At 46.9% G+C, this 23,618-nt stretch overlaps 4 protein-coding genes and 1 long non-coding RNA gene across 9 annotated transcripts; 3 read left to right on the top strand and 2 right to left on the bottom strand.

Annotated features, from left to right (window-relative positions):
- Positions 1–461: 461 nt before the first annotated feature.
- On the bottom strand, positions 462–2,719 carry LOC106749694 (piggyBac transposable element-derived protein 4-like). Of its 2 annotated transcripts, XM_014629387.1 has the most exons (3): positions 2,391–2,719; positions 1,149–2,310; positions 926–1,045 (listed from the first exon to the last, which is right to left on the bottom strand). In XM_014629387.1, the coding sequence occupies exons 1-3, from the start codon at positions 2,595–2,597 to the stop codon at positions 1,011–1,013; spliced, it is 1,404 nt and encodes a 467-aa protein (XP_014484873.1). In that variant the 5' UTR covers positions 2,598–2,719; the 3' UTR covers positions 926–1,010. The 2 variants fall into 2 exon arrangements, with proteins under 2 accessions (XP_014484872.1, XP_014484873.1); XM_014629386.1 differs by having other exon boundaries at positions 462–2,310.
- Positions 2,720–3,030: 311 nt separating this feature from the next.
- Positions 3,031–8,565, top strand: LOC106749798 (RRP12-like protein). 4 transcript variants are annotated; one of them, XM_014629640.1, is made up of 6 exons: positions 3,031–3,245; positions 3,598–7,004; positions 7,358–7,561; positions 7,641–7,754; positions 7,862–8,024; positions 8,149–8,565. In XM_014629640.1, the coding sequence occupies exons 1-6, from the start codon at positions 3,046–3,048 to the stop codon at positions 8,243–8,245; spliced, it is 4,185 nt and encodes a 1,394-aa protein (XP_014485126.1). In that variant the 5' UTR covers positions 3,031–3,045; the 3' UTR covers positions 8,246–8,565. The 4 variants fall into 4 exon arrangements, with proteins under 4 accessions (XP_014485126.1, XP_014485127.1, XP_014485128.1 ...); XM_014629641.1 differs by having other exon boundaries at positions 3,087–3,198; positions 3,569–7,004; XM_014629642.1 differs by having other exon boundaries at positions 3,110–3,198.
- A 269-nt stretch (positions 8,566–8,834) lies between these two features.
- Positions 8,835–10,175, bottom strand: LOC106749799 (glutaredoxin-3). Its single transcript, XM_014629644.1, has 2 exons — positions 9,987–10,175; positions 8,835–9,605 (listed from the first exon to the last, which is right to left on the bottom strand). Exons 1-2 carry the CDS (start codon positions 10,034–10,036, stop codon positions 8,948–8,950), a joined length of 708 nt encoding a protein of 235 aa, XP_014485130.1. The 5' UTR covers positions 10,037–10,175; the 3' UTR covers positions 8,835–8,947.
- Positions 10,176–10,580: 405 nt separating this feature from the next.
- Positions 10,581–11,361, top strand: LOC106749741. The gene is made up of 3 exons (XR_001374879.1): positions 10,581–10,630; positions 10,805–11,033; positions 11,137–11,361. It is a non-coding gene; the product is annotated as an uncharacterized LOC106749741 (long non-coding RNA).
- A 108-nt stretch (positions 11,362–11,469) lies between these two features.
- LOC106749736 (lymphocyte cytosolic protein 2-like) lies at positions 11,470–23,098 on the top strand. Its single transcript, XM_014629466.1, has 9 exons — positions 11,470–11,842; positions 13,983–14,045; positions 15,287–15,345; positions 17,271–17,872; positions 18,300–18,655; positions 18,747–18,885; positions 22,089–22,262; positions 22,446–22,584; positions 22,939–23,098. Exons 1-9 carry the CDS (start codon positions 11,759–11,761, stop codon positions 23,072–23,074), a joined length of 1,752 nt encoding a protein of 583 aa, XP_014484952.1. The 5' UTR covers positions 11,470–11,758; the 3' UTR covers positions 23,075–23,098.
- Positions 23,099–23,618: the final 520 nt, after the last annotated feature.

Below are 23,618 nucleotides of genomic sequence, written 5' to 3'. Positions count from 1 at the left end.
TCCTTTCTCAATCTGTTACAATTTGATCTCAGGACTGCCTCTTCCCACGCGTAATTTACGCTCATGTGGTTTTAAGGGCGGTATTCGTGTAGGCTGTGTTATTTTTGGACGCTCACACTCTGCAAGCGTCATTTTATCTTTATTATTCATTATACGCCGGAAGAAAATAAAACGATGCTTACAGCGCGTGAGCGTCCAAGAAAAACAGCAGTATAGTCATAGTCAGATCTTATATTTAAAAAAATAGTCATATAAACAAGTTGGTCTTTTCAGATGCTGTACGGATCGTTTCATTAGCTACGATGCATCTGAAGATGATCTTAGGACGGTTTAACACGTTCATTGCTAAGCTGAAAATTGGAATTTCGTGTGGTGGCCAAATTTTTTAAATTTTTTTATTTAGTTCTTATTGTACTCAAAGAAGTTAATATATTATTTATATGCTTTTATTATTACGTACATAGGATTTATGTACTCTAAATATCTATTACGCGATATCGCATGATTGGCAATTAACGTGTTAATTATCAGTCTTTTATAATCACATAGAATTTTTAAAAATAACGTACAAATAGAAAAAAATAATTATCAAAAATCAACATTTATAGGGAACTTACTGTACGTTTTGATTTCGTTGGACTAATTGGTTTCGTAATATATTATAATATCACTAAAAAACTTATATAACTACTGAAGTTACTCTAAATTGTAAATCACTTACATATTCAAAAAAATAAAAAAGGGGTACAAAATATAAAATTATTTAGCAGTGCAATCGTGCAATTCAAAAAAACAGTCAAAACATAATGGAGGAGAACCTGGACATTTTTTACATTCAGTGGTGGTGTTTACCCTTTTTTTATTTTTATAACAATTTCTGCAATCCTTTCTGGACGTTGCGTTTACTGTTTCGCCGGTACTGAGACATCGCGGTTTGGCTTTTTCAATTTTAGTTAGCTTGTGTTGGTCTTGGTCTCCACATGTCTTTTGTGTTGTTTGTGGGCCAGATGTTATTTCTGGCAAATAGGATTCAATAATTTTTTCCCTAAAATCATAAAGTGTCATGCTCTTCTGATTAGAATATTTGTTATAAAGTACCCGGGCATTTATCAGACTCATCATCAAAGTATGTATAAAAATTTTCATACAACAACGTAAAGTCTTCCTTTCGCATGGGTAGTAACTGAGCATTTGATCTTGTAGATCAACGCCGGACATATTTTTGTTGTAATTTATGATGGCTGCAGGTTTCGTTGCCACAGTGCCGCGTCTGGTGATCACTTCTTGCATTTCGTCAGGAAATTCAGTAGATATATAATTTATCTCCCTTTTGTCCTTCCATTTCCCTATATGGACACCGTTACGACACTGTGATACATTTTCACCTTTTTTTAGTTTTTTTGTAATTATGCTGTTTGGGTTATCTTTATGTTTCTTGTTCAATGTGCCGGTGCAATATGTATTTTGCTCCAATAGTTTGGCAGCTAAACCATAGCTATTATAAAAACTGTCCATGAACACTGCATGGCCAGCATTCAATTTTCCCTCTAATAACTTATCCACTATTTTTTTTGTGTGGCCTTTCCCAGCAGTTACATCTAACGTACTGGCAAAAACATGCACTTTTAGGATGATACCATTTGGTTCCGCAAGTACATACAACTTGATTCCATATTTATGTCTTTTTCTCTTGATGTTCTGGCGGAAAATAAGTCGACCACGCCATAAAATCATCGATTCGTCTAAAGACAAATTTTTACCGGGGTAATAAATACACTCCATAACATTATTGAAATTATCTATTACTAATTTGCATTTATCCATGCGATCGGCATTATTTTGTTCATCAACAAAATGAAGGCATCTTAGAATGATTTGAAATCTATTTCTCGACATATATTGAGGGAAAACTGATTTATATAAACGGTGAATTTTCCAGTAATCAACAACGCGATTCATTTTTGTTGTACTAGTGTGTAATAGTAACCCAATAAAGATTTTCAGTTCTTCTAGAGTGAGCGACTTCCATTGTGTAATTCGAGACTGAACCTGATTAGATGAATTTTTCAAGTTTTCTGCGTATCTATTTGAGCAGTCGGCGATATTTTGTAAATAATCTTCACTGACAAATAAATCAAAATAATCCCTCGGATTATTCGGCGCTGGCACTAGTAGTGCATTTGTCCGAATAAAGGGAATTTCCCTCATAGAACTGAAGTCGGTACTCCAACATGTCTTGGAAACTGCACGCGATGGCTGGTCAGGCGGACATGTGGTGGTGACGCAGTTATTGCAAATGGCGTCGCAGAACTAGAAGGAAAAACGGGACGAACTGAGATTTGATTGAAGGATATTTGTTCTTCATTTACAACCTCATTATTTTGTTTCACCTGCAACTGCGAAGCTTCGTCTTCTTCGGATTCCGAGTCACTTTCACTATCAATAAATTCATAGTTTATATCATCGATATCACTCCCTGCATAAAAGTCGTCATCCGAATCCAGTAATAACTCTTCCACCTCTATACTTTTTAGACGTTTTCTTGCATGATCCGGCATTGCACTGAGTCTTTTCGAGGGTCCTGATTGGTCACTCATATTAAAAAGAACAGAAATAATACTCAAAATAAATAAAAACCAAACTTCAAGCACGCTAAATCAACGAATAACTAAAAAATCGTTGCGTCGTCGCCTTGTCCGAACGCCGCTACTGTGCGCACTGGCTAACATAAACAATAGACAATGGCTGGCGGCCATCCCCACTCCACGAAAGTCGATCCCTTCCCTAGTGGCCAATATAAATATTACGCGCCGTTTCGCTGTGGCCGCTGTACTATTCCGCTTAGAAACTTGATAGCGACGTCCACGCGGTAACACGTGATCGGCCGTTTGGTGAGAACTCGCATCACGCGATATCGCGTGATTGGCAATTCACGTGTTAAAGTAATTATAGTTTAAGTAATTATAGTTAAAGTAATTATAGTGCCATCTTTGGGCGAACACTTGGAATTAACGGCATGTAACTACCGTCCGCTACTGGCGTCAGATGGCGCTATGTACTCGAAAACTCCTATTTCGTTTCTATTGCTCGTCATTTAGTGGACAAGCAGCCTCGAAGCGTGTGTGGGAGATTCGTGACGAGACCCACGTGGGAGATCATAACTTGGAACCTACGAACATAACCTCGCCTGATTTGCGTGTAAAGATAAACATAAGGATTACGTTAAACGAACGAAAAAGATTAAGGTCCTTAGCGAAATGATCGACTCGACATTCGAGACAATATTTTACGCTTCGAGTCTTTGTCTCAAGTAACGCACAATGACGTCTGTCTTGTGTTTGTCTTAAACTAAAAAGCCACTGTTTGTGATCGATGACAAATATGTTGTGTAATAAAGAAAAGAGAAAAAATATTTCAGACAAAGATTCAGGTGAAACGTCCTACCGAAGTCAATGATTTCTTCGTCGACCATAGTGACGTTAAACAAGTTTCTTGAAAAGTTAGCTGGAGCCACGTATGAAAGAAGGAAGGAAAGAAAGAAGGAAGTAACTTTGAATATCTTTCGCAGGTCGAAGTCACCTTTCATCCTTTTTGCAGACGGTGTGAGCTCGCTTGGCTCGAATTGACTTTCGTGTACTCCAAGAAGATGGGTAAGCTGGGGCCGCGTTTGGCCAGCAGGAAGAAAGCGAAGCGATGGGCGAAGGGTCAGAGTTCGAGCTCGAACCCGGAGACCACCAAGTACCGTCAGCAGGCCGCCGGGATATTCTTCAAGGTCCTGCCGAGCGGTACTCCGGGCATCACGAAGGAAGATCTGCAGAAACACGACGCCATGCAGGGCATCGAGCCGCAGATAGCCAAGCTCGGCATCGACGAGGCGAAGGATCCGACGGAGAGCACGGCGATGGGCACTTCAGTGAAGACCTTCGACACGTTCGCCAGCAGCTACAGCAACTGCTCCAACCTCTCCTTCAGCAGGTTCCTCGAGCACTTCCAGTCGAACTCGATCTTGCACAAAGAGATGCTGGCGGTGCTGTCGGCGGTGACAGACGTCATCCAGCAGAACGGCGGCGCTCAAACCTCGACGGAGTACTTCGCCGCGCTGATGAGTACCCTGGAGGCGGTGGAGGACGACACCTCCGTGGCCGCCACGGTGTCCCTGCTGGGCATGGGTCTCAAGGCCGTGCCGAGGAACGTGCTGAACTCGCGGTTCGGCGCGACCAGCCAGGTCCTCCTGCAGATCCTCAGCAGGTACGCCGTGACCGAGAACTCCCTCATCCTGCGGCACTGCATAGGCTGCCTGTCGGTGCTGCTAAGAGCACAGGAGGCCGCCGTCTGGACGGAGCTTTCGACTATCCAGGTCCTGGACGCCGTGCTCTCCTTCACCACTCACGCTAAGCCGAAGGTGCGGAAGTCCGCGCAGCACGCGATACGCGCGATGCTGAAGGGCAGCGACATTATGAAGAGCGAGAAGCCGCCGAGCCACCACCCTGCCGCCGCCCACGTAGCCCAGCACTGCGTCGCGGCGATGAACGCGGCCTGCGAGCCGGGCGGCATCACGACGATTCTGCACGTGCTGTCCTTGCTGAAGGACGTGGCGCACCAGTTCCCGCGCTCGCACGTCAAGAGCATCTGCGAGGGCCTGCTGCGCATCATGACGCTGAAGAACGCGCTGACGACGTCCTGCTGCCTGCAGACACTGCACGGCCTCTTCGTCTCGAGGCCGTCCGAGGCGTCGCTGCCGGCCCAGAGGAACGCCCAGATCATCACCGCCCTGTACGACTACCAGCCGCCGGCGAGCGACGGCCAGCCGACGCTTGCGTGGCTGGCGGTGATGCAGGAGGCCCACTGCAACCTGGCCCGCTGCTCGCTGAGCCTGTGCGCGGCCGTGCTGCCCCGCATGCTGGAGAAGTGCGCCGAGCTCTGGCTGGCCGACAAGGCGGACGTGATCACCGGCACGTCCCACGTCGTCAAGACGATGCTGCAGGAGTGCGTGGCGCCGCTCTGCGAGGACGAGACGCGGGGGTACGACTCCACCCTGCGCCAGGTAGTCGCGACGATGCGCAAGGCGCTGAGCTACCAGTACCTCGGAGCTTGGCACCATGTGCTCCACCTGGTGGCCGTGCTCTTCCGCACCGTCGGCGAACGGAAGCCGCCGGGACTCGTGGAGATCGTGCGGTCGTTGGGGGAGCTGCGGGACTCGCACAACTTCGCGCACAACAGCGACGCGGAGTACGCGATCGGGGCGGCGATCAGAGCGATGGGGCCGCGAGCGGTGCTGGAGGTGTTGCCTCTGCACGTCCACGGCGACGCGGTCGACCTGAGGAGGGGTTGGCTGATCCCGCTGATGAAGGACTGCATCACTGGCGGCAGCATCTCATTCTTCACCGAGTGCCTCCTGCCGGTCGCACAGCTGTGCGAGCAGAAAGCGAGGAGGGAGCCGGTGAACAGCAAGACGTACGAGTTCCTGGTGCCGCAGATCTGGTCGATCCTGCCGAGCATATGCAGCGACGCCAGCGACGTGAGTGAGAATTTCAAGGGCATCGCCCAGAAGCTCGGTATGATCATCAACCAGCGTAAGGAGCTCAGGCTGCCCGTGCTGGCGGCCCTGAGGAGGCTGATCGTCCAGGCGACCCAGAGCGAGAAGACGGCCGATACCGGCGAGCTCGCGCGCTTCGCCAAGAACTACCTGCCGATCCTCTTCAACCTGTACACCACGAGATCGTGCGGCACCGACGAGGAGGGCCAGCGTCTCGCCGCTTTCGACACTGTCAAGGTCTACCTGACGATCGCGAGCAAGGAGCTGGCGAACGAGCTGTTCGACCGCGCGCTCAGCAAGCTCAGCGAGCCGGCCGGCACGGACGACTTCGCGAAGGAGAGCATCTACGACCTGATCAGGGTGCTGATCGGCTACACGGACGCCGATAGGCTGAAAGGTTACTACGACATGTGCGTGCCGTTCCTCAGGGACGACGGCAAGCAGAAGGAGCAGAAGAAGGCCTACCGCTTCCTGGAGGAGGTGTGCGGCAGCGACAGGGAGGGCTGCAAGAGCTTCCTCGAGGAGCACAGACGTGAGATACAGAAGATGCTGATGTCCACGGCGACGAGCGTGATCAAGACGAGCAGGGGGCCGCGTCTCAAGTGCCTGATCCACCTGGTGAAGCGGCATCCGCAGCTGGAGAGGACCAAGTTCCTCGACGCCGTACTGCCGGAGGCCGTGCTCGCCGTCAAGGACGTCAATCAGAAGTGCCGCAGCACGGCGTACCAGTTACTCAATGTCATCGCCGAGAAGTTCCTCGACCGGCCGGGGCTCATGCGGGAGTACACGAGCAAGCTGACCGTCGGCATCGCCGGCGGCGACAAGTACTGCAGCGCCACTCTCCTCGCCCTGGCCTCTCTCACTTACAATTACGAGAGCTCCCTCAGTCCCGAGACCATCCAGGAGATCGTAGAGTTCGCCTGCACGATCCTGACGAGCTCCACGAGGGAGACCGTGGAGTCCGCGCTTTCCTACCTGAAGGTGTACCTCGGCGCGGTGCCGCGCTCCACGGTGCAACCGATGCTGCCGAAGATCGTCCGCGCCCTGTCGGATATGAAGGAGGACTGCCACCGGCATTTCCGGCAGAAGATGCGCGACGTCATCAGCAAGCTGATCAGAAATTACGGCGTCACCGCGATACTGGAGCTCCTGCCGAGCGGGGACGTGCTCCTGCGGAAAAGACTGAACAGCATCAACAAGATCGAGAAGACCAAGTGCAAGAGGCGGGAGGAGAAGTGGTTGAAGCGGAAGGCGGAGAGGGAGAAGGTCGACAACGACTTCAACGTCAAGAGGCGGCCCAAGAGCATCGAGGAGATACTGGCCGACAGCGACGAGGAGTTCGAGGCGACCGAGAGCGAGGAGCCGAAGAAGAACAAGAAGAGGACGTCGAGGAAGGAGGCCTGGATCCAAGAGAACGAGGAGAACATAGTCGATCTCATCGATCCAGCGGCCGCGAGGAACATCACAAGTTGGTTGACAAATTTCTCACGATAGACGTTGTTACGATTGATTTAGCTTCAGCTGGTCTCGAAAAAGAAGCAGAAGAGAAAGAGAGAGAGAGGGGGGGGGGGGTTAAATCCTTGTTCGATTGGTCGAGCTTAATTAATTCTCTGCCAGTCTCTAATTTTTTCTTCGATTAATTAAACTGAGGTTTGATGAACCGACTCTCTGCTTGAATTAGAGAGAAAAAGAGATTAATATTAATCGATTAATGGAGCTGAATGAATGTTAGTTGGTCTTCCTAGTGGTTAATATTAATTATTTTTTTGGGGGTGATAGTTTTCTTCTGCTCGTTAACAACATTCGATTGGTGCGTTTCAGCCACTCAACCGGGATTGCCTAATCCGAAGGTTTCGGGCAAGAAAGTGAAGGATCAGGACTTTAAGATCGCGCCGGACGGTCGCTTCATCATTACAGATAGCAACGAGAGGGACAGCGATGTGGAAGGTAAGAAAAAGAAGAGGAAGAAGACTCCCTTCCCGCAAGAAGATTCGAATGACGATTGGGAGGGCGATTCGGGAGACGGTAAGAGATCATTCTCTTTTGCTCAGAATTTGTATTGTAGTAATGTGAGTTTCCTGTAATGTGCGTTACGCATTTTCAGACGGCAAGGATGAGGACGACGCACGGATGACGAAAACCGCCAGAAAACGCAAACACAACGATGTGGATTCGGACGTGATCAGCTTGAAGAGCCAATCGACGTCGAAATATCAAAGTAATTTCATGAGATACTTCACATTTTGCAATTTAAATATATTTTAAGTATATGTGTATGTATGTGTGTGGTATGACCTTTACACTCGAATTTCTTCCTTTAATCAGCCGGCGGCTCGGGCATTCATCGGCCGTTGAAGACGAGGAAAGTCGAAGACGTACTTCCTGGTTCGGAATTCCGCACGACAAAGGCCGGAGGAGACATGAAGAAGAAAGGTAAACCAGACCCTTATGCATACCTACCTCTGACGAGAGCGGTATTGAACAAAAGGTCAGTATTTTTATTTCTTATATATATATATATATATGCATATATACATAGGGTGTTTTAAATTAATCTTGATTTCCGGTTCAATTCTCTGAATGTGTTGACAAATAAAACGTCAATTTTGCAGAAAGAAGAAGAAGAATGCAGGCAAGTTTCAGAGCATCGTTTCTGGGGCGAAGAAGGGTGCGCGCATAGGAATGAAGAACAAACGAAAAAAGCACTAGAGATTAGAGAGAAGAGTTAATTAATTTATATATATAAGTAATAATAATTATAATAAAAATAAATTTAATTGATAATATTATCTTACAAGATCTTGTATCATAAATGTATGATATCGTATACGTTGTATCATAAATTTACCATGAAATTCGGCAGTGAGAAAATTCTCAAGGGACTTCGAAGATCAATGCGAATTGTAAAAACGGCTTTTGTTGTACCGAGAATCAGTTTATTTGTATCCGTTATGATGCATTGTAATTCCTTTTTCTTTCTGTAAATTGTATGAAATGCAGATCTTTATTAAACCTCTCTGTTGAACACACGTTATGTTCTCTGACTGCATACTTAATATACTATAATGTTATATTATAATGTTAATATATGATAAAATATTGATGCTAAGTAATGTACATTTCAAGCTGCGAATCATGACAAAGTTCAACTTGCGCACATATCGCGCCATTCGAACAGAATTACTTCAGGGCCATATTACAAATAGAAGATATCTTAGAAAAATTATCGAAGTATTAAGCAGCAATTGTGCGATGATGTCTAACCTCCTGGAAAAGAAATATTTTGCTATTTAGAGGATTTCTTGCGACTTATTAGTTATATTGGGTTCTCTTTCCTTACAGATGTACATATGTGTGCTTGTGTTTGAATGAGCAAGATTTACTTCACTAATATTTTATTCGAAAGACTGCTTAGACAGATGCACCGGCGACTCGCCTCTCTTCGACACTTTCCTTCTTCGGTAACATACATTCCAACTCGCCCGACTCACTCATCTCCTTCACAATGTCCAATCCGCCGATCAGGTCTCCGTTTATGTACAATTGCGGATACGTCGGCCAGTTACTTAACTTTTTCAGTCCCTCCCTAACCTCATTGTCTTGCAATATGTCGAACGTCTTGTAATCGGCCTTGTAGCCGTCCAGGATCGAGACGATGGTTCTGGAGAAGCCGCATCGCGGTTGCGCCGGGTTTCCTTTCATGAACAGCATGCAGGGCGCCTGATTGGTCAGTTTCTTCAGTCTCTCCTCCAGTGGTTCCTTGAATTTGATCACATGGTCTGACAACGGATCCTTGTTGTACAAGTGATGCTTGACCTTGCCGGTCAACTCGATGGTGTTGACACCGTCCACCCTGTCCACTATACAGCTGTTTCTCAGCAAGAGGACGGTGGGCACCACCGCTATTCCGAACTTGTGAGACACCATGGGTACATTCTCAGCCTCGACCCTGCCAAACTGCACACCTCTGTACTCCTCCAGCTTGCACATCTCCTCGAGCACGTCGTCTATCTGGGAACACTGCGCCGCCCATGGTGCGTAAAAGTGAACGACGGTCAGCTCCCTGGACCTTGCACAGCGAAGATATACTCGATGAAAAATCAGGTCATCAGAAAGCGTAGCTCGCGAATTGATAAACGTTTTATCACGCGATGTTGGGTTGAAATATGCAAATCATTGGCCGCGATTGGGTGAGAATGACTTATACGGTACGGAAATCAATTATGTTCGCGCTGGATTTTCTCGGAAAGATCGAAATCGTGCAGAGAGTAATTTCGTCTGTTCTTCGTGTAAGAATGCACAGTATCGATCGTATCTAGTCTCGAAAAGAAAGAGAAAATGGGAACGTCGCGCGTTCGCTATAGTGCGAGATTTTTCGAATTTCTCACAGGTCGAAGTTGTCGGAGTGGAAAAAAATTCGCCGTGATATCGCGTGACAATTATTACTCACTTGACGAAGTCGTCGAACACTCGCTCCGTATCCAGCTCGGTGACAGTCATCGCGTCACCCTCTTTTCCGGCTCCGTATCCGTCGAGATAATAGTACTCGCGATACCGAGGAATACCCGATCGGACAGATCGTCGATTGGCGATCGCGTCTACGCGACTCCCGGCACCACGCTCATGGCTGCAGAAATCTCCCGAGTAACACAAAAACGCCACTCGAGGGCGCGCCAGTGACGGTAATGAAAGTGCGACTCCGCCGGTCGGGCCCCACACGTATGATGCAACACAGGGCGTTTGTGGGCTCAACTAACCTTTTTGCATCTTTTTCTCAGTACAAGCCGTTATTAATTATCCGAAAAGAAAATTCAAAGATTCTTTCCGTGAATGAAGATTGTGGTTAAATATCTCTCTTTCGCTGAGGACCCAAAGCTACCGCACTTTGTAGCGGAGTATGTACGCTACTGAGGACAAGCCGAGTTTCTCCTCACCGCGCATGCGCGACGTTTGTCCCTCCATCAGCCGTTACTCCTTCTCCGCTGCCGAGGAAGTTCGGAAGAACACGCCGCGAAATGATGAAAAAGAAAAAACGATACGACTAGAGGAAGCACTTCCGCGGCATCTGCTGTTACTCTGGATGTTCGGAGGAAGGTATTTACTATGTCTGCGAGATCCCTTTTAGATATGAAACCTTATGGGTCCTGTAAAGTTGTAAATTGAGCTCCGAGCTTCCCGTTCATGTTAAAATTTCGGAGAGCGAGACGTAATATGTTTTCTCTTGGAAAATGATCTACTTTATCCGCATGTAATTTTATCTTTACACAGTCCAATCCAAGCGAAAAGCGTCTATTATTGCTGTGTGAAGATCGCCGATTGCAAAAGAGGCATCAAAGACCACCACCGATGCAAAGATAATAAAAGCAATTCTAAAGTATCTAGACGCAATTTATGTCAGTGAATTTCATAATTCCCCCTGATTTTCGTTGGGTCGAAGGAAGGTAACGAAGATAACGAAACCTGAAGCAAAATTGTACAATATCTTCTTAATGTATGTGTACGTGTAACAGAATTTTCCTCTTTCTTTTGGAAAAGAAATAGGATGACCGGAAAATCACACATTAATATTATACAATAATAACGAAATTTTGTACTTTTAGATATTTTGTCATCTTTAAAAAGAACACCGGAACCGAGGAACGGAAGCCAGTAGTCGTCAGGAACGATACACGGTGGCGAAATAATTACCTTAAAATCATAACGGCGTCCACAGTGAAGGGACAAAATTCCTTTTTGAAATAAGAAGCCTTCCAAGTGTAAAGATATCAGAGAAGATTCTGATGTTATCAGGTATACACTTGTACACAGAGGTAGATAATTACAGAGATAACTGTGAAATTACAGAGTGTATTAGCAGAGGATCGCGACCGAGCGTTTTATCATTCGTTCGCCGCCGAAGATAAGGATCAGCCGGTCGCATTCCACGATTACACGATCCGCCACGAATGTGGATCAGGCGGCTTAGGTATGTTCGGGGGGACCTTCGCCGCTCGGTTCGAGAAGAGACGGGCCTGGCGTGCGACGTAACAGGTGCACGTAGAAGTGACCAATCGCGCGAGTGGCCGCCGGCTCTCCCGAGGGTGGTGGCCGCGCGGGCGACGAGAGGAGGAATGCCAGTCCTGTCAGACAGCCGGGCCGCAAAAAGCTGATAGGACAGATGCCGTCGGGCGGCGAACGTGCACGTGCGACGCTTTTTTCCCCTCGTGATACGGCGGATGCGCGATGTCCAGGGAGCTGTCACGGAGCTCGGCCCTCAACGACATCTCCGTTTGGGACACGGAAGAAGTGCTGAGACTGCTGCGGAAGGTGAGTGCGGCCGAGGAGTCGTCGTCGTCACGACGACGACGACAACATCTCGTCCCGGTGATCGCGTTCGACGCGCTTCGCCGACGCACCTTGCGCGCTTTTCACACGTGAGACGAACGGAGACTTGTGAAGCAGGCGGGACGAGGAAGACGGGAGGATAAGGGAGGAAAGAGACCACGGGGAGTGCGACAGGGTGTGTACAGGCGGCTCCGTGGCGGCCACCGACTATCAGCTGTCTACGTGCGATTCGAATCCCTCAGCTGCGTTTTTTTTTTCTCTCCTTCTCTCTCGTCGGACGTCCGTTCGCTTTCGGCACGCTTCGACTTACATACGTCTCTCTCTCGATCGCGCGCGCGCGCGATCGTCTCGCACAGCTCGGATGTGTGTACGTAACGTTTCAACAGCGCGACGTGACGAGTCGCCGGGAATGCCCACACGGGGGGAACACCTAAGCGGCGCGAACGCAAGCACGCACGTGCGTAGCGAGGTCTTCTTTTTTCTCCTCGCGGTCTCGATCGAGTAACCACGCTGGGCATTGACTCCGAAGATCTTCGATACTACGCACTTATTCTTCGCAGTGAGACGCGTGATAAATTTGAGCGGGAATACGGAGGTTTAAGGGAGTTACAATCGTGCAGTCTCCGAGTTTTCGGGAAAATTCGGGAGCGAAGGTTTTCAGCGCTTTTCGATATAGGAGTCAGGAAGAACAATTGAAGGCTTCCACAGGTGTCTCCGTTCTTGATCGGAAAAATCAGTGGTAAAAGTTGAAAGATTCTAACGTGTATAATTGTGTATAACTTTTGAGATGTTTGGACGTTAAATGTATATTTAATATGTTAAATTTACTTTAACGTTTAATTTATTTGTGTGTTAAAATACGTCTGGTATTTTAGAATATTTTGATGTGTATAATTTGCGTGTGACTTTGAAAATATTTGAACGTTAAGCAGTTTAATATTTAAGACGTTAAAGTACGTTTAGCGCTTTAAGTTAATTTACAAATTTTAACGTATGTAACTGTATGTGTAAACTTGTGCTTATTCGAAGGCTGCGTGTCAAAAAGTGAATTGAACTCAATCCGACAAAGGCTTATTAACAAAGAATAAACGTGGTCGGCTCTAAATTCTCGCGTAAGAGCGTCCCGTTGAATTACCGAACATTAGGGACACTTTTCTTTGAGAACTCGGCCGGCGAAAGGGACGTTCGCATCTCTTCGTGCGTATCCTAGTTTTCATGATCGGTCTGGTTTGTGCGTAACTTTCTCGAATTCCCGAGTAATTAAATCGCCACGCACCTCGCATCATCGCGTCGCATCGTTTTCTCGCCGTGATTACGTTTTCCCTTCGATTTCCGCGAATCGGTAGGCATCGTAATGATTCAGCGCGAACAGTTGAACGATTTCTGAATTTTTGTGACCGGCGTTTCGTACGAAACGATGCGAAAATATTCGAAGGATCAATTCCCCAGTTTATTTCGCTTCGTTGGAAAAGTGCGACAAGAAGTTGGTGAAGTTAATTAAGTTAATCAAATTGAGTTAACGAAGCTAATTAACTTATCGGCAGTCTCAATATTTCATTTATGATGAAATTTGTTAAAAATAACTCAGTTGTTCGTTCGATGATAAACGGTGAGTGATGGTCGTTAATTGTTATCAACACGTTAATTGCCACAGGGGATCATCGGTGAAATAAATCATCATGTATGATGATGTATAATTTAACTTCCCAGGAGAAGATTTCTCATATATAATGATTTTACATATAATAAATATACGATCATATATAACAATATATAATTACATGTAAAAATAATCTGGTTATACGTGGAAAATATTTTTCCCGGTTAATTGCACATCGTGTTTTATTTTGTGTGTATATATCGTGTGCGACAATAGAAATTTCCTGGGAATGATTTTCTCCGCGGAATAGATGAGATAAAATGTAAAAAAAAAAAACACTGGGCAATCAGCGCGTGTATCTGCTACGACACATCACATCCTGTCGATTCCTCTCTTTTTCTTCGATCGATCCAAGTATTTTCGGACACGTAATACCGGAATGCACGCGCGCGCGCGTATGCCCTTCGCTCGTTATCAGCGCGTGAAACATCCTGCGGACTGTACGTTTCCTGATTTTTCCAGAACGGCCTGGAGGAATGTTGCCAAGCGGTCGCGAAGCGGCAGATCGACGGCGATGAATTGCTAGTGAGTGAATTGTCTCTTGCGAAAAAACGAGAAGGGGAAGTAGCAGCCGAGTGTAAGCAACTTCCCGGTTTCGTCTCATTTGTCGGCTCTTTCACGACGTCTTTCACATGGGTGTTCCTGTCGATGACCCCATGATCGCCCTGAATATACAAGGCGTCCGAAAAGAGTGGGGCGTCTCGGTGGCGGAATACCAAGTTTCACGTTTGTTCGCGGCTTTTAATCGGCGAACTGAAAGGTTTACGTTGCCGACGGACGGTGTAGACCTTTCCATCTTTCTCAACTTACAGACTTAGTACGGCGTTCTTTTGTGTTGCTCTCTAAATTTCTCGGAGTTAAACTTCACATAGGAAAGCGGAATGACAGCCGAGACTGCGTTCGGGAACTCTACTCGACGGATAGGGCAGTATTTAATTAACCAAATCGTGATAAGGAAATCTTCTGTTCTTTTTATCTTGATTGGTCAATTAAGTACTATTTTATCCGTCGGGTAGAGTTTCCGAACGCAGCTCGAGTTGTTCAGATTCAAGCGATTCTTCACTCGCACAGAGTGAATCCTCCTCTCCGAGTCGCCGAGTGAATCCGATCTTCACTCGAAATTGAAGACCGAATCCGATTTTATTTTCATCGTTACGGGAAATTCATTCTAATCGATTCTAATCGGCACTAATCATTCACTCGTATGGAGTCGGCAGACCTGTTTTGTAATTTTATACATATTGAGAGGATATATATTATGTATGTACATAGGCAAGCTGCGTGTCGCAAGTTAAACGACGCCATTGTTGTAAAAGTTGTAACAGAGTTACAGAATCCACTCTGAGCTCGAGTGAAACACATTCACTCTCGCTATTTCGATTAGCAGTATCTTCATTACTTCGCTTCGAATGAAAGTACCGCCATTTTTCTATTCGTTTCGAGCGAGACTCCACTCCGAGGAATTTAGAGAGTACATTCTCAAAGAATATGTTGCTTGTATATACATATATATATATATATATATAATTTTTTTTTTGTTTGCCGGTTTCTTAATGACCTAATTTATAAATAAAGGTGATTTAATTAATGCTGGGAGAAACGTCGATAACTTAGTTTTGATGAAAGAGACACGCGTCGCGTTTATCTAACTGCTTCTATTGATAACGCGCGACCATGCTTCTCTTTCCGGCCGCGATAGTACGCCGAGACGGCCGGCGACGCGTGCGCTCTTAAGCGGTCGCTTCAATTAATTCTAATTATTGCAGCACTTGACGGATGGAAAGCTGGCTCTCTGGAAGAATGACCTCACGCGGCCACTGATAGGGTGAGCGAGCGAAGCAAATCCAGCTTTATTTCTGTCCGTATCGCGGCTCTCTCTCTCTCTCTCTCTCTCGTTCCCCTTTTCGCGGAATCGCGTCTCGTACTTCTCATAGCGTTCTAACGGTATCCGATTATTCCGTATGCGAACAGCGCACGCGTCTTACGCTCGCGTATCGTTCACGCGAACTTTACGCGCATGAAACGCGGAAACATTTCTGATCCGTTAAAGGAAAAGCCTTACGCGATGCATGATATGCATATGATGAGGAAACATCGGTCGAATGAACGCGCCAATGAACTAATCGAATGTTGCGCTTTACGTCGAGAGGAACGGAATTTCCGCTCGCAAGCGTCGAATTTAGGTTCGTAAGAATTTCGAATTCCGATTAGAAATTCTGTTCGCTTCAACGAGAAAATGCGCCCCGGTAAACATCAACTAAGCGTGTAACGTTACATCAGTGTTGTCACTTCTCACTCGACATGTAAGGGCAATGTGATATGCGTAACATGTATATAACAGTCACGTTGTTGAGTGGGAAATTTGATAACATTGTTGCAATGTTAGTTGATGTTTACTTTCAAGGGTTTGCTTCGTTCATTGTCACGTTAATTCGACTGATCTTCTTTCTGCCGCTTTAACGTCGCTTTGTCTCATTTTTATTTAAATTTTCTCGGCCTGTTAAGAATCCGTCTGATCAAACTGACTCGGAAGTTCGTCGGAATTTTTCTACGAGGGCAATTTTTCGATGGCAAAGGAACGCTGACGTAGACACGACGGGTGAGCTGGGATGCGTCGCGTTGCTGAACATTTGAGCCGGACGCGGGCTTCTTCAGCGTTTTATAAAGGCGCTGAGGCGAGCCGCGTTTTGCGGGGCGCGTTTCGCGCGATTGAACAATTTGATGACCGCGAGTCGCGCATAAATGCATAATTCTATCGCGTAGGTCGCATTCGATCGTTCTTTCACTTTACACTCGCGTAACCATCCAACTAACGCCGCCGCCTGTGGACGCCCGCATGCGCGGCTCGTTCCGACGCCGCTCGATAAAGCGTCTGATTTTCGAAGACATTGGTGAAACGACTGACGGACACTGACGTTCGTCACGGGACAACGCGGAAAAAAGATCGGTTGAATTAATTAATCCGAAATGTGGATATATTAGCCGGACTGTTTGCTGGAATATGAACGAACCGTCGTTTTCGTTAAGGTAACCGGATAAGTTCGATTGACATGCTGTTCTATTTAAAAGAAAAAGTAAATTTGGATACGCGCGAAACGTAACAAAATTTACATTTATATTTCTTATTAAGAATTTTATTACTTGTTGTTCAAGGTAATCGGCCGAACCGTTCTCTTAGGAGGAATTCTTTGAAATTTCTTTTAGCTGCATATTGATGGAAATATTATCTACACGTCTGTAAAGTTAGAAAACGACTGGCCATCCGGAAGCTGAGATATTCGCAACTGAAGATGACACTTTTTACACGTGTTCTTTCTCCGAAATTGATGTTCCGTGCTTTTAACTTCTGTTTTATTCTATTTTTAATTCCTTCTAAACCACATCTAGGATTCTAACGGAAAACTACTGTGATATTAAAGGCTCATATAGAAACATTATACACAAATTTCAGACCATTTCTGATCATTTTGTTTCAAAGCTATGGGAAATTTACAATTTATAGTAACGTATGCGTATGCACATATTTAAATATTTATACGTCACTTTCTATCATATATACACCTCTATTAATTTAACAGACGTATAAATAAAGCATTAATAAGAAACATAAGAGAGTAAATAATATCGTTGAGCTTCGCAAAGATGCGCTTAACTAAACACTCGCCTCCTTAATTCAACCGTGCTTGTTCTACTTTTTCCCGTGCACGAACGACACGCAAATTGCAAATCGGGGCTAATTGATTGTTGCAGAAAATTATTCGCGTTCGTTCAGGAACTGAACAGGTCGCCGGTGAAGTATCTGCCGGAGAAGGCCGCGGACGCTCAGCCGAACGATGATCACCCGAGCGACAACGACGACTGGGACACCGACTTCGACGACGACGGGCCCGAGGAGAACTCCCGCGGCGAGGAGAGCACGGAGCAGATGAAGATCGTGGAGCCCGGTCTGGTCAAGATGAGGCAGGCGCTCCTGCAGAACAACAACGTGCGTAAACCGATGCGACCGCCGCCGGAGCAGGAGGAGACTTACGCCAACTGCGAGTCCTGTCAGGACGACGACGAGGATAACATGTACGAGAACTTCCAGGAGCCGATGCCGCCGCCCCCGAGAAACGTATCGAGGCTGCACGAGCAGTTGCAGAAGGCACTGAAGGAAAAGGCCGCGAAGGAAAAAAAGGAAGAGTCGAAGCGCAAGAGCGAGCTGCTGGCGAACAAGCCGACGATCGGTCCGAAGCCGGAAACCTTGTCGTCGAGGAAGATCCCGGTGACCTCCCCCGACAAGAAATATCCACAGAGGTCTTTCCTGCATAATCCGCCCAAGATAAATCAGTGCGTTCCTAAAGAGATGCCAAGTTAGTTCGCTGAGTCAGCGCGTTTATGCTTGTAACTTCGATCCTTTCGGTACGCGAAAGGATACTCGAATAAGGGAGGGAGAGAGAGAAGAACTGTTAACGGGACTTATTATTATTTGTCACTCTTCCGGATCGGTCGCCAGTAAGGCGTCGATAGATGTTAATTTCGATTCGAGATGATTCGTCGTATCATTCTTTCCCTCATTTGTGCCGTTTATTTTCTTAATTAAATATTTCTTTAACTTCTAAATGTTTCTGAATGTTTCCAAATACTTTTCAATGCATCGAGTTTCATGACGTCCGTCGACGTTCAAATTACCAACGTCGTTTGGCGTTCTGGCGACTTACCGTACCGAAAGGATCGAATAACGAAACGACGAAATGTCGAGGTGCACAGAAACGCAACGAAATCTGCTCTCTCCCACAGAAAGAATGGTTCCGCCGCCTTCTTCGGAATCTAAGAGGAACAAGGACTACGTACCACCCGAGGAGGCGAAGAAGCCGGAGAAGGGGCTGCCGAAACCGCCGGCCACCATAAGGAACTTCGACCTCGTGGCGAATCTGCCGGAGCGAACGGAAGAGAGCGAGGACGAGTACGAGACGTGCGACAACGTTATCGAGCAGCCTCAGAGGAAGGACATCACCAGGGTCGACAGCAAGCTGTCGCTGCACAGCGGCCGTCAGGGGTCGGTCGAGAGCGTTTACAAGCCGCCCAGCGCCGCCAGCCACGAGGAGGAGGAGGATGAGGAGGAGTACGAGATTTACGAGTGCATCACGGAAATGGTGAGTCCTCCTCCTCACTTTCTCCTTCCTTATTCGATGATTCCCTTTGGAACGCGCGAGATCACTGATTATTAACTCGTCACCGCGCCAGCCGGAGGACAACAATGGTTACATGAGCCCCATTCAAAGGACAAACGACGCGGAAACGCCACCTCCGTTGCCCGCCAAGCCGTCACCCACCCCGCCGTCCACTCCGTTTAATCAGAGAACCAGGCCGGATAAACTCAAAGGTGAGCGCTTCCCTCTCGCATCCCATCGGAATTAGATTAACACGTCCGCTCTCGGGCGTTCGTTTGCACGCGGAGGAAAATGTGCTATTCAAGCGAATAATTACTCCGATGCTCTCCAGCAAATTTTCACTTTGGATCAAGTAATATTTATCGATTAATATTTGCCTTAATTGAAGTAAAATATTTATTATTAAATATTACTTGGTAAATATCACTTGATTCAAATAAAATATCAATCCAAGTAAAATTTATCATTAATCCAAAAATTCGCTAAGGAATATTGAAATAATTATTTACTTAAATCTAGCACTTTTTTTTCGTGCAGACCCGCGGATTCTTTTTTTTTTTTTTTTTTTACGTTATTATGTAAAACAAACCCGGTTTGATAATGTGAGTACAGAAAGAGAGAGAGAGAGAGAGAGAGAAATGGATGCTGTCATACATGTGTGACGCCGGTCTCTCGTGAGAGACTGGTGAGAGTCGCACATAGTGCGGCGCCGGCAAGAAACATGTTGAGATCGGAACAAGCGATATCGGTTCCGAGGAATCAAGAAACGCAATGCTGGATCTTCAGTCTAGTAAGCCTTCAGTCTTCTTTGCTTCGAGCGGTAGAATATAACGTAATTTCGAACAAGACACGGTTTTCCGCGCTATCGAAGTCGTAATAACGCTTAAATCTCGCGAAGTCGCGACGTTCGGTAGCGACTTGGGAAACGCTTCTCGCTCGAAATTACGTTACACAATTATGTAAGATTCTCGAAATGAAGATAACCTTTCGGTCTCAGTCTAACGGACTTGAGGACTCAGGAAGAACCGGCTCTCATTCATTCATCAAGGAGCGCTCCTTTTAATGAATAACGGCCGATTACCTCCGATGGTCGGGTGCCTCGTGAAATTGGATCTCTACCGAACCGGCGCCGCTGTCTTCCGCTCATCGACTCGATCGACTGAGACGCGAGATTGGAGCCGTTCGCGCACGTCGCCTCGTTACGTCGGCGAGCGGACGGGCGTAAACAGCGGAACGTTGCCGCAGCATATGCGGTTGAACACGACGGGATGGATGGGGAAAAAAGTGCAGGATGCAAAGCGCAGTCGCGCAGGGACTCTCACGAACATGTGACTGACAAATGCTGCGCTTATCATCACCGCTTTCCCCCGATGCAACCTGATGTCGCAATAATGCCACCAGTTGCGTTTCGGCGATCGTCGGCATCGACGCCTGGCGAGCGGAATTGTCCCGCGTCCCGCGAAACTGTCGTCCGGTCGACAGTATGCCAGCGACGTTATCGCGATTGTCGCGCCTCATCGTTCCCTGAGGTCGCCCTTCGGGGCGCACCAGGAACTACCAAAGGACCTCCCCCAAAGAATCCGGCACTTCCCAGCAAGATCGACAAGGGGAAAATATCCGATACTTGTATCGAAAATCACCATAGTGGAATAATTGTAGCCAGGAGAAGCACTTTTCCGGCGAGTGTTGCTGTCTAGCGGGGGGAGGGGGCGATCGGCAGGAGCGCCCGAGCGGGCAAAAGCACTGTGATGGAATGCCTGTGTTTCTGCTTCTACCTGCGGGTGAGCAGACAGCTCCTGGGCGGTCTGGCCGCGCGGCTGGCCGACGAAGTCGGCGATATGATAGTAGGGATCAAGAGGGGTCCGTCCACGTGTTGCTCCTCGCAACCACCTGAACCGCCAGGTACACGGAACGAGGACGCTTGGCGCTCGGCGACTCTCTACCTCCTCCACCTTCTCCGGTGTCGCAGAGTAGTTATACGTGCGAGCGCACCAGACCAGTGCATCCGCTCGCTCTCTCGGCTTGCTCGGAGGTCGTTGACACCCCGAGATCGACTCTCCGGTGGACGAGAATAGATCCCGCGGGCTCGCGGACGTTCGGAATTCGTCGTCGTTTTCGCGAAACCCTCGGAAGCAACTCTTTATCTCGAGGAAATCCTATCCACCGACGATCCTGTCTAATCTAGGAAGGTAGGGGAGGGGGGGTATAATCCGAGCTTATCGATCGCCTTTCTCTCGGTTCCCCGGTGGTTATCTCCGTTTCTCCGAGCGCATCGACGGCCACTCGCAGCACTCGGGTCACCCGATTTACGAGGGATATTTTTGAGTGCGCTTCCGAACGGGCGCGTCTACCCCATGCCGAGGGACCAACGGATCGATATCTTATTTTTCGCGATCCTCCAGAGCGATCCGCTCCGATGCTCGATCTCAGTTTCCCCGGAGTGCTCGCGACGTTCGCGTCGTCGATCCGCGCGACAACGCTCGCTAGCAATTATCGCGCGACATAAGTCTTTATTGCTGTTTTTGCGTACGTCTCTCTTGCTTCCTCTATCTCTCTATCTGTCTCTCTCTCTCTCTCTCTCTTCTCTTTTCATACTATTAACTGTGCAAGTGGCATCTGTCCGATCTGCCCGAACGTTTGCACCTATCGGCTCGACCGACATTAAACAATTATATTTAATTATAATAAATTATCACGAGAATCATCACTATTATCATTGTCATATTCTCATAACGGCTTGTTATTTGCACTCTATTATTATTTTTCACTCTTTCTTCCGCATACCATCCACAACTGAACTGGACTCGCTTATTTGTAAACCGCTAATTGTCAAACCATCATTCTCTTCTCTGCTGTACGCCCGATGGGGATTTTACCTCAGGGGATGAATAAACCTCTATCCGTCCATCCGTCTGTCCATTTTCCCGTCTATCTCATTGTAACCGAGTGCGGCCGCTCGCGCGTTGTTTAACGTCGCCGCTGTGCCCGACCTGGTAGCCCGGCACGAGAGATTCGGTCGCGCTTAATCGACACGGTAGTACGCGTTAATCATAAAGCGGTCGATGAGGAATTCAGTGACGAAACGATCGGACGCGCAATAAACACCGCGCGAGTGCACGCGACCCGGGAAGGAAGACACGCGCATTAGCGATAATGGCAGCTATAATCGGCGATTCGAAGCGAAACGTGTCACTGAATACGGCGGCACGTCGGCAAGCGAGTCTTTCGGAGTGCCTGACGCAGGCTGCCCTTACGCAGGCTCGGCTCAATTTGGCAAGTTAGTAACGACGATCGATCCGCCTTCTCACGGGGAGAGGATCTTTCTTGCCAAGCGGGACGCGCGGCGGTTGTTGTGTTTTTCTCGATATTCTCCCGTATTCACTATGTTGAGTGTGACTTTCTCATATCTTTACAGAGCGATCACCGGATAAGAAGTCGGCCACGTTACCTCATTCTAGCAGTAACGTCTCGTTGTCAGCCGACAGAGCTACGCGTCCGCTACCACCCCCGCCGGAAAGGCAGTCCTACGTGGACAAACCCTGGTTTCACAACGTCACCAGGGAACAGGCGAACACTCTCATTAAAGAGCGTACGTATTAGTCGATTTTGTACAATGCATGATGAAGAAACGCTGGAGAAGAAGCCGGTGTATAAAAAACTTCCCGGTGAATAATCCGTTATGAAAATGTCGACACCGCACTCAGCATGTATGAATTATATAAAGCTCGAATAATTCGATTCGAGGCGAGACTAAATATCTAAACGTTTTCAGAAGGTACTTACAACAACCCACAGGATGGATACTTCCTTATGAGACCATCCACTACGAACGTCGGCAATCCTTTAGCCTTAGTTCTTTGGTACAAGGACAGGGTCTACAATGTTCCGGTTAGGAAGAGGAGCGACAACAGGTATACGCGCTTTTCGTTTATTGAGACTGATCGCTTTTCATTTTTGGTCCGTACATTTTGCACACCGAATACTGGACTGTGACTTAACATCACGTGCCAATTTCTGTCACGGGAAAGGACGTAAACTAATAATTTCGACCAAATGATTGGACAAACATTTGAGACCAACATTTTTTGCATGTGATTATTATCCGGATTAATATTTTGGAGTGTAAGATTTTAGTAAAAAAATAGAAAAATTCAGAATTATTCGAATAATGTGCTAAAATTGCCAAGATACTTCTCGTTACTTTACATTGCTACTAACGAAATCTGCCGGATATTTGTCAACTGATGTGTCCGTGTTGGATTCAGATACGCTCTGGGCTCCCCAAAGATGAACGAGCAGTCCTTCTCGACGATCGAGGAGATCGTGACGTTTTACATGCGAGAAGAACTGGTGCTGCACACCGGCGGAAGCACGAAGTTGACTGACACCCCACCAAAGTGATCTTAGTCCGCCACGTAGGCTACATGTATCTGTAAGGAAGATCTTCTCGTCGACAATCTCGTTGCATGTATAAGATTCATCCGTGACATGTAATCACTGCCGAGCGAGCATTCTTATCGGATATCTCGCGACGACGTATCAGATTTCTTACATCATACTGTCTGACGAACAAACATTCGAGCGGTGCCTTGGTGTAACTTGAAAAAACCGTGATGATAATACCTTAAAGATGAGCCCGGTTCGGTCCACTCGTCTGTGTAATTCGATTCGATAAGAGAAATTAAGCGTGCCTTTTGACAATAGCGACACGAGCTCGATTATTGAGCAACGGATCTCTCTCTTTCGCGAAATATATAAGTACATATAAATATTTTGAATATATGTATAAAATCTCTATCTCTTATACTAATATAGAATATATATTTATATGACTCTACGCGTCTAAGGGAGTAATTTTATATACAACTCTGAGTATATTACTCGGAGCTTACGTAAGCACCGTATTCATTATTTTCTCAGTATTTCTTAGTATTTTCTCAGTATT

This window comes from Dinoponera quadriceps, unplaced genomic scaffold, assembly GCF_001313825.1.
Source record: "Dinoponera quadriceps isolate SergipeBrazil2010 unplaced genomic scaffold, ASM131382v1 scaffold3289, whole genome shotgun sequence".
Classification (NCBI taxonomy): domain Eukaryota; kingdom Metazoa; phylum Arthropoda; class Insecta; order Hymenoptera; family Formicidae; genus Dinoponera; species Dinoponera quadriceps.
This window is presented reverse-complemented; position numbering and strand designations above follow the sequence as displayed.

Coding starts and splice junctions, on each gene's coding strand:
- LOC106749694 (XM_014629386.1), bottom strand. CDS start 2,597: ATGAGTGACCAATCAGGACCCTCGAAAAGACTCAGTGCAATGCCGGAT. Junction 2,311..2,390: donor ACGAAGCTTCGCAGTTGCAG/GTGAAACAAAAT, acceptor TTTTCCTTCTAG/TTCTGCGACGCCATTTGCAA.
- LOC106749798 (XM_014629640.1), top strand. CDS start 3,046: ATGGCGCTATGTACTCGAAAACTCCTATTTCGTTTCTATTGCTCGTCA. Junction 3,246..3,597: donor AACGAACGAAAAAGATTAAG/GTCCTTAGCGAA, acceptor TCCTTTTTGCAG/ACGGTGTGAGCTCGCTTGGC. Junction 7,562..7,640: donor GGAGGGCGATTCGGGAGACG/GTAAGAGATCAT, acceptor ACGCATTTTCAG/ACGGCAAGGATGAGGACGAC.
- LOC106749799 (XM_014629644.1), bottom strand. CDS start 10,036: ATGACTGTCACCGAGCTGGATACGGAGCGAGTGTTCGACGACTTCGTC. Junction 9,606..9,986: donor GTGTTCGACGACTTCGTCAA/GTGAGTAATAAT, acceptor TCGCTGTGCAAG/GTCCAGGGAGCTGACCGTCG.
- LOC106749736 (XM_014629466.1), top strand. CDS start 11,759: ATGTCCAGGGAGCTGTCACGGAGCTCGGCCCTCAACGACATCTCCGTT. Junction 11,843..13,982: donor TGCTGAGACTGCTGCGGAAG/GTGAGTGCGGCC, acceptor TGATTTTTCCAG/AACGGCCTGGAGGAATGTTG. Junction 17,873..18,299: donor CGTTCCTAAAGAGATGCCAA/GTTAGTTCGCTG, acceptor TCTCTCCCACAG/AAAGAATGGTTCCGCCGCCT.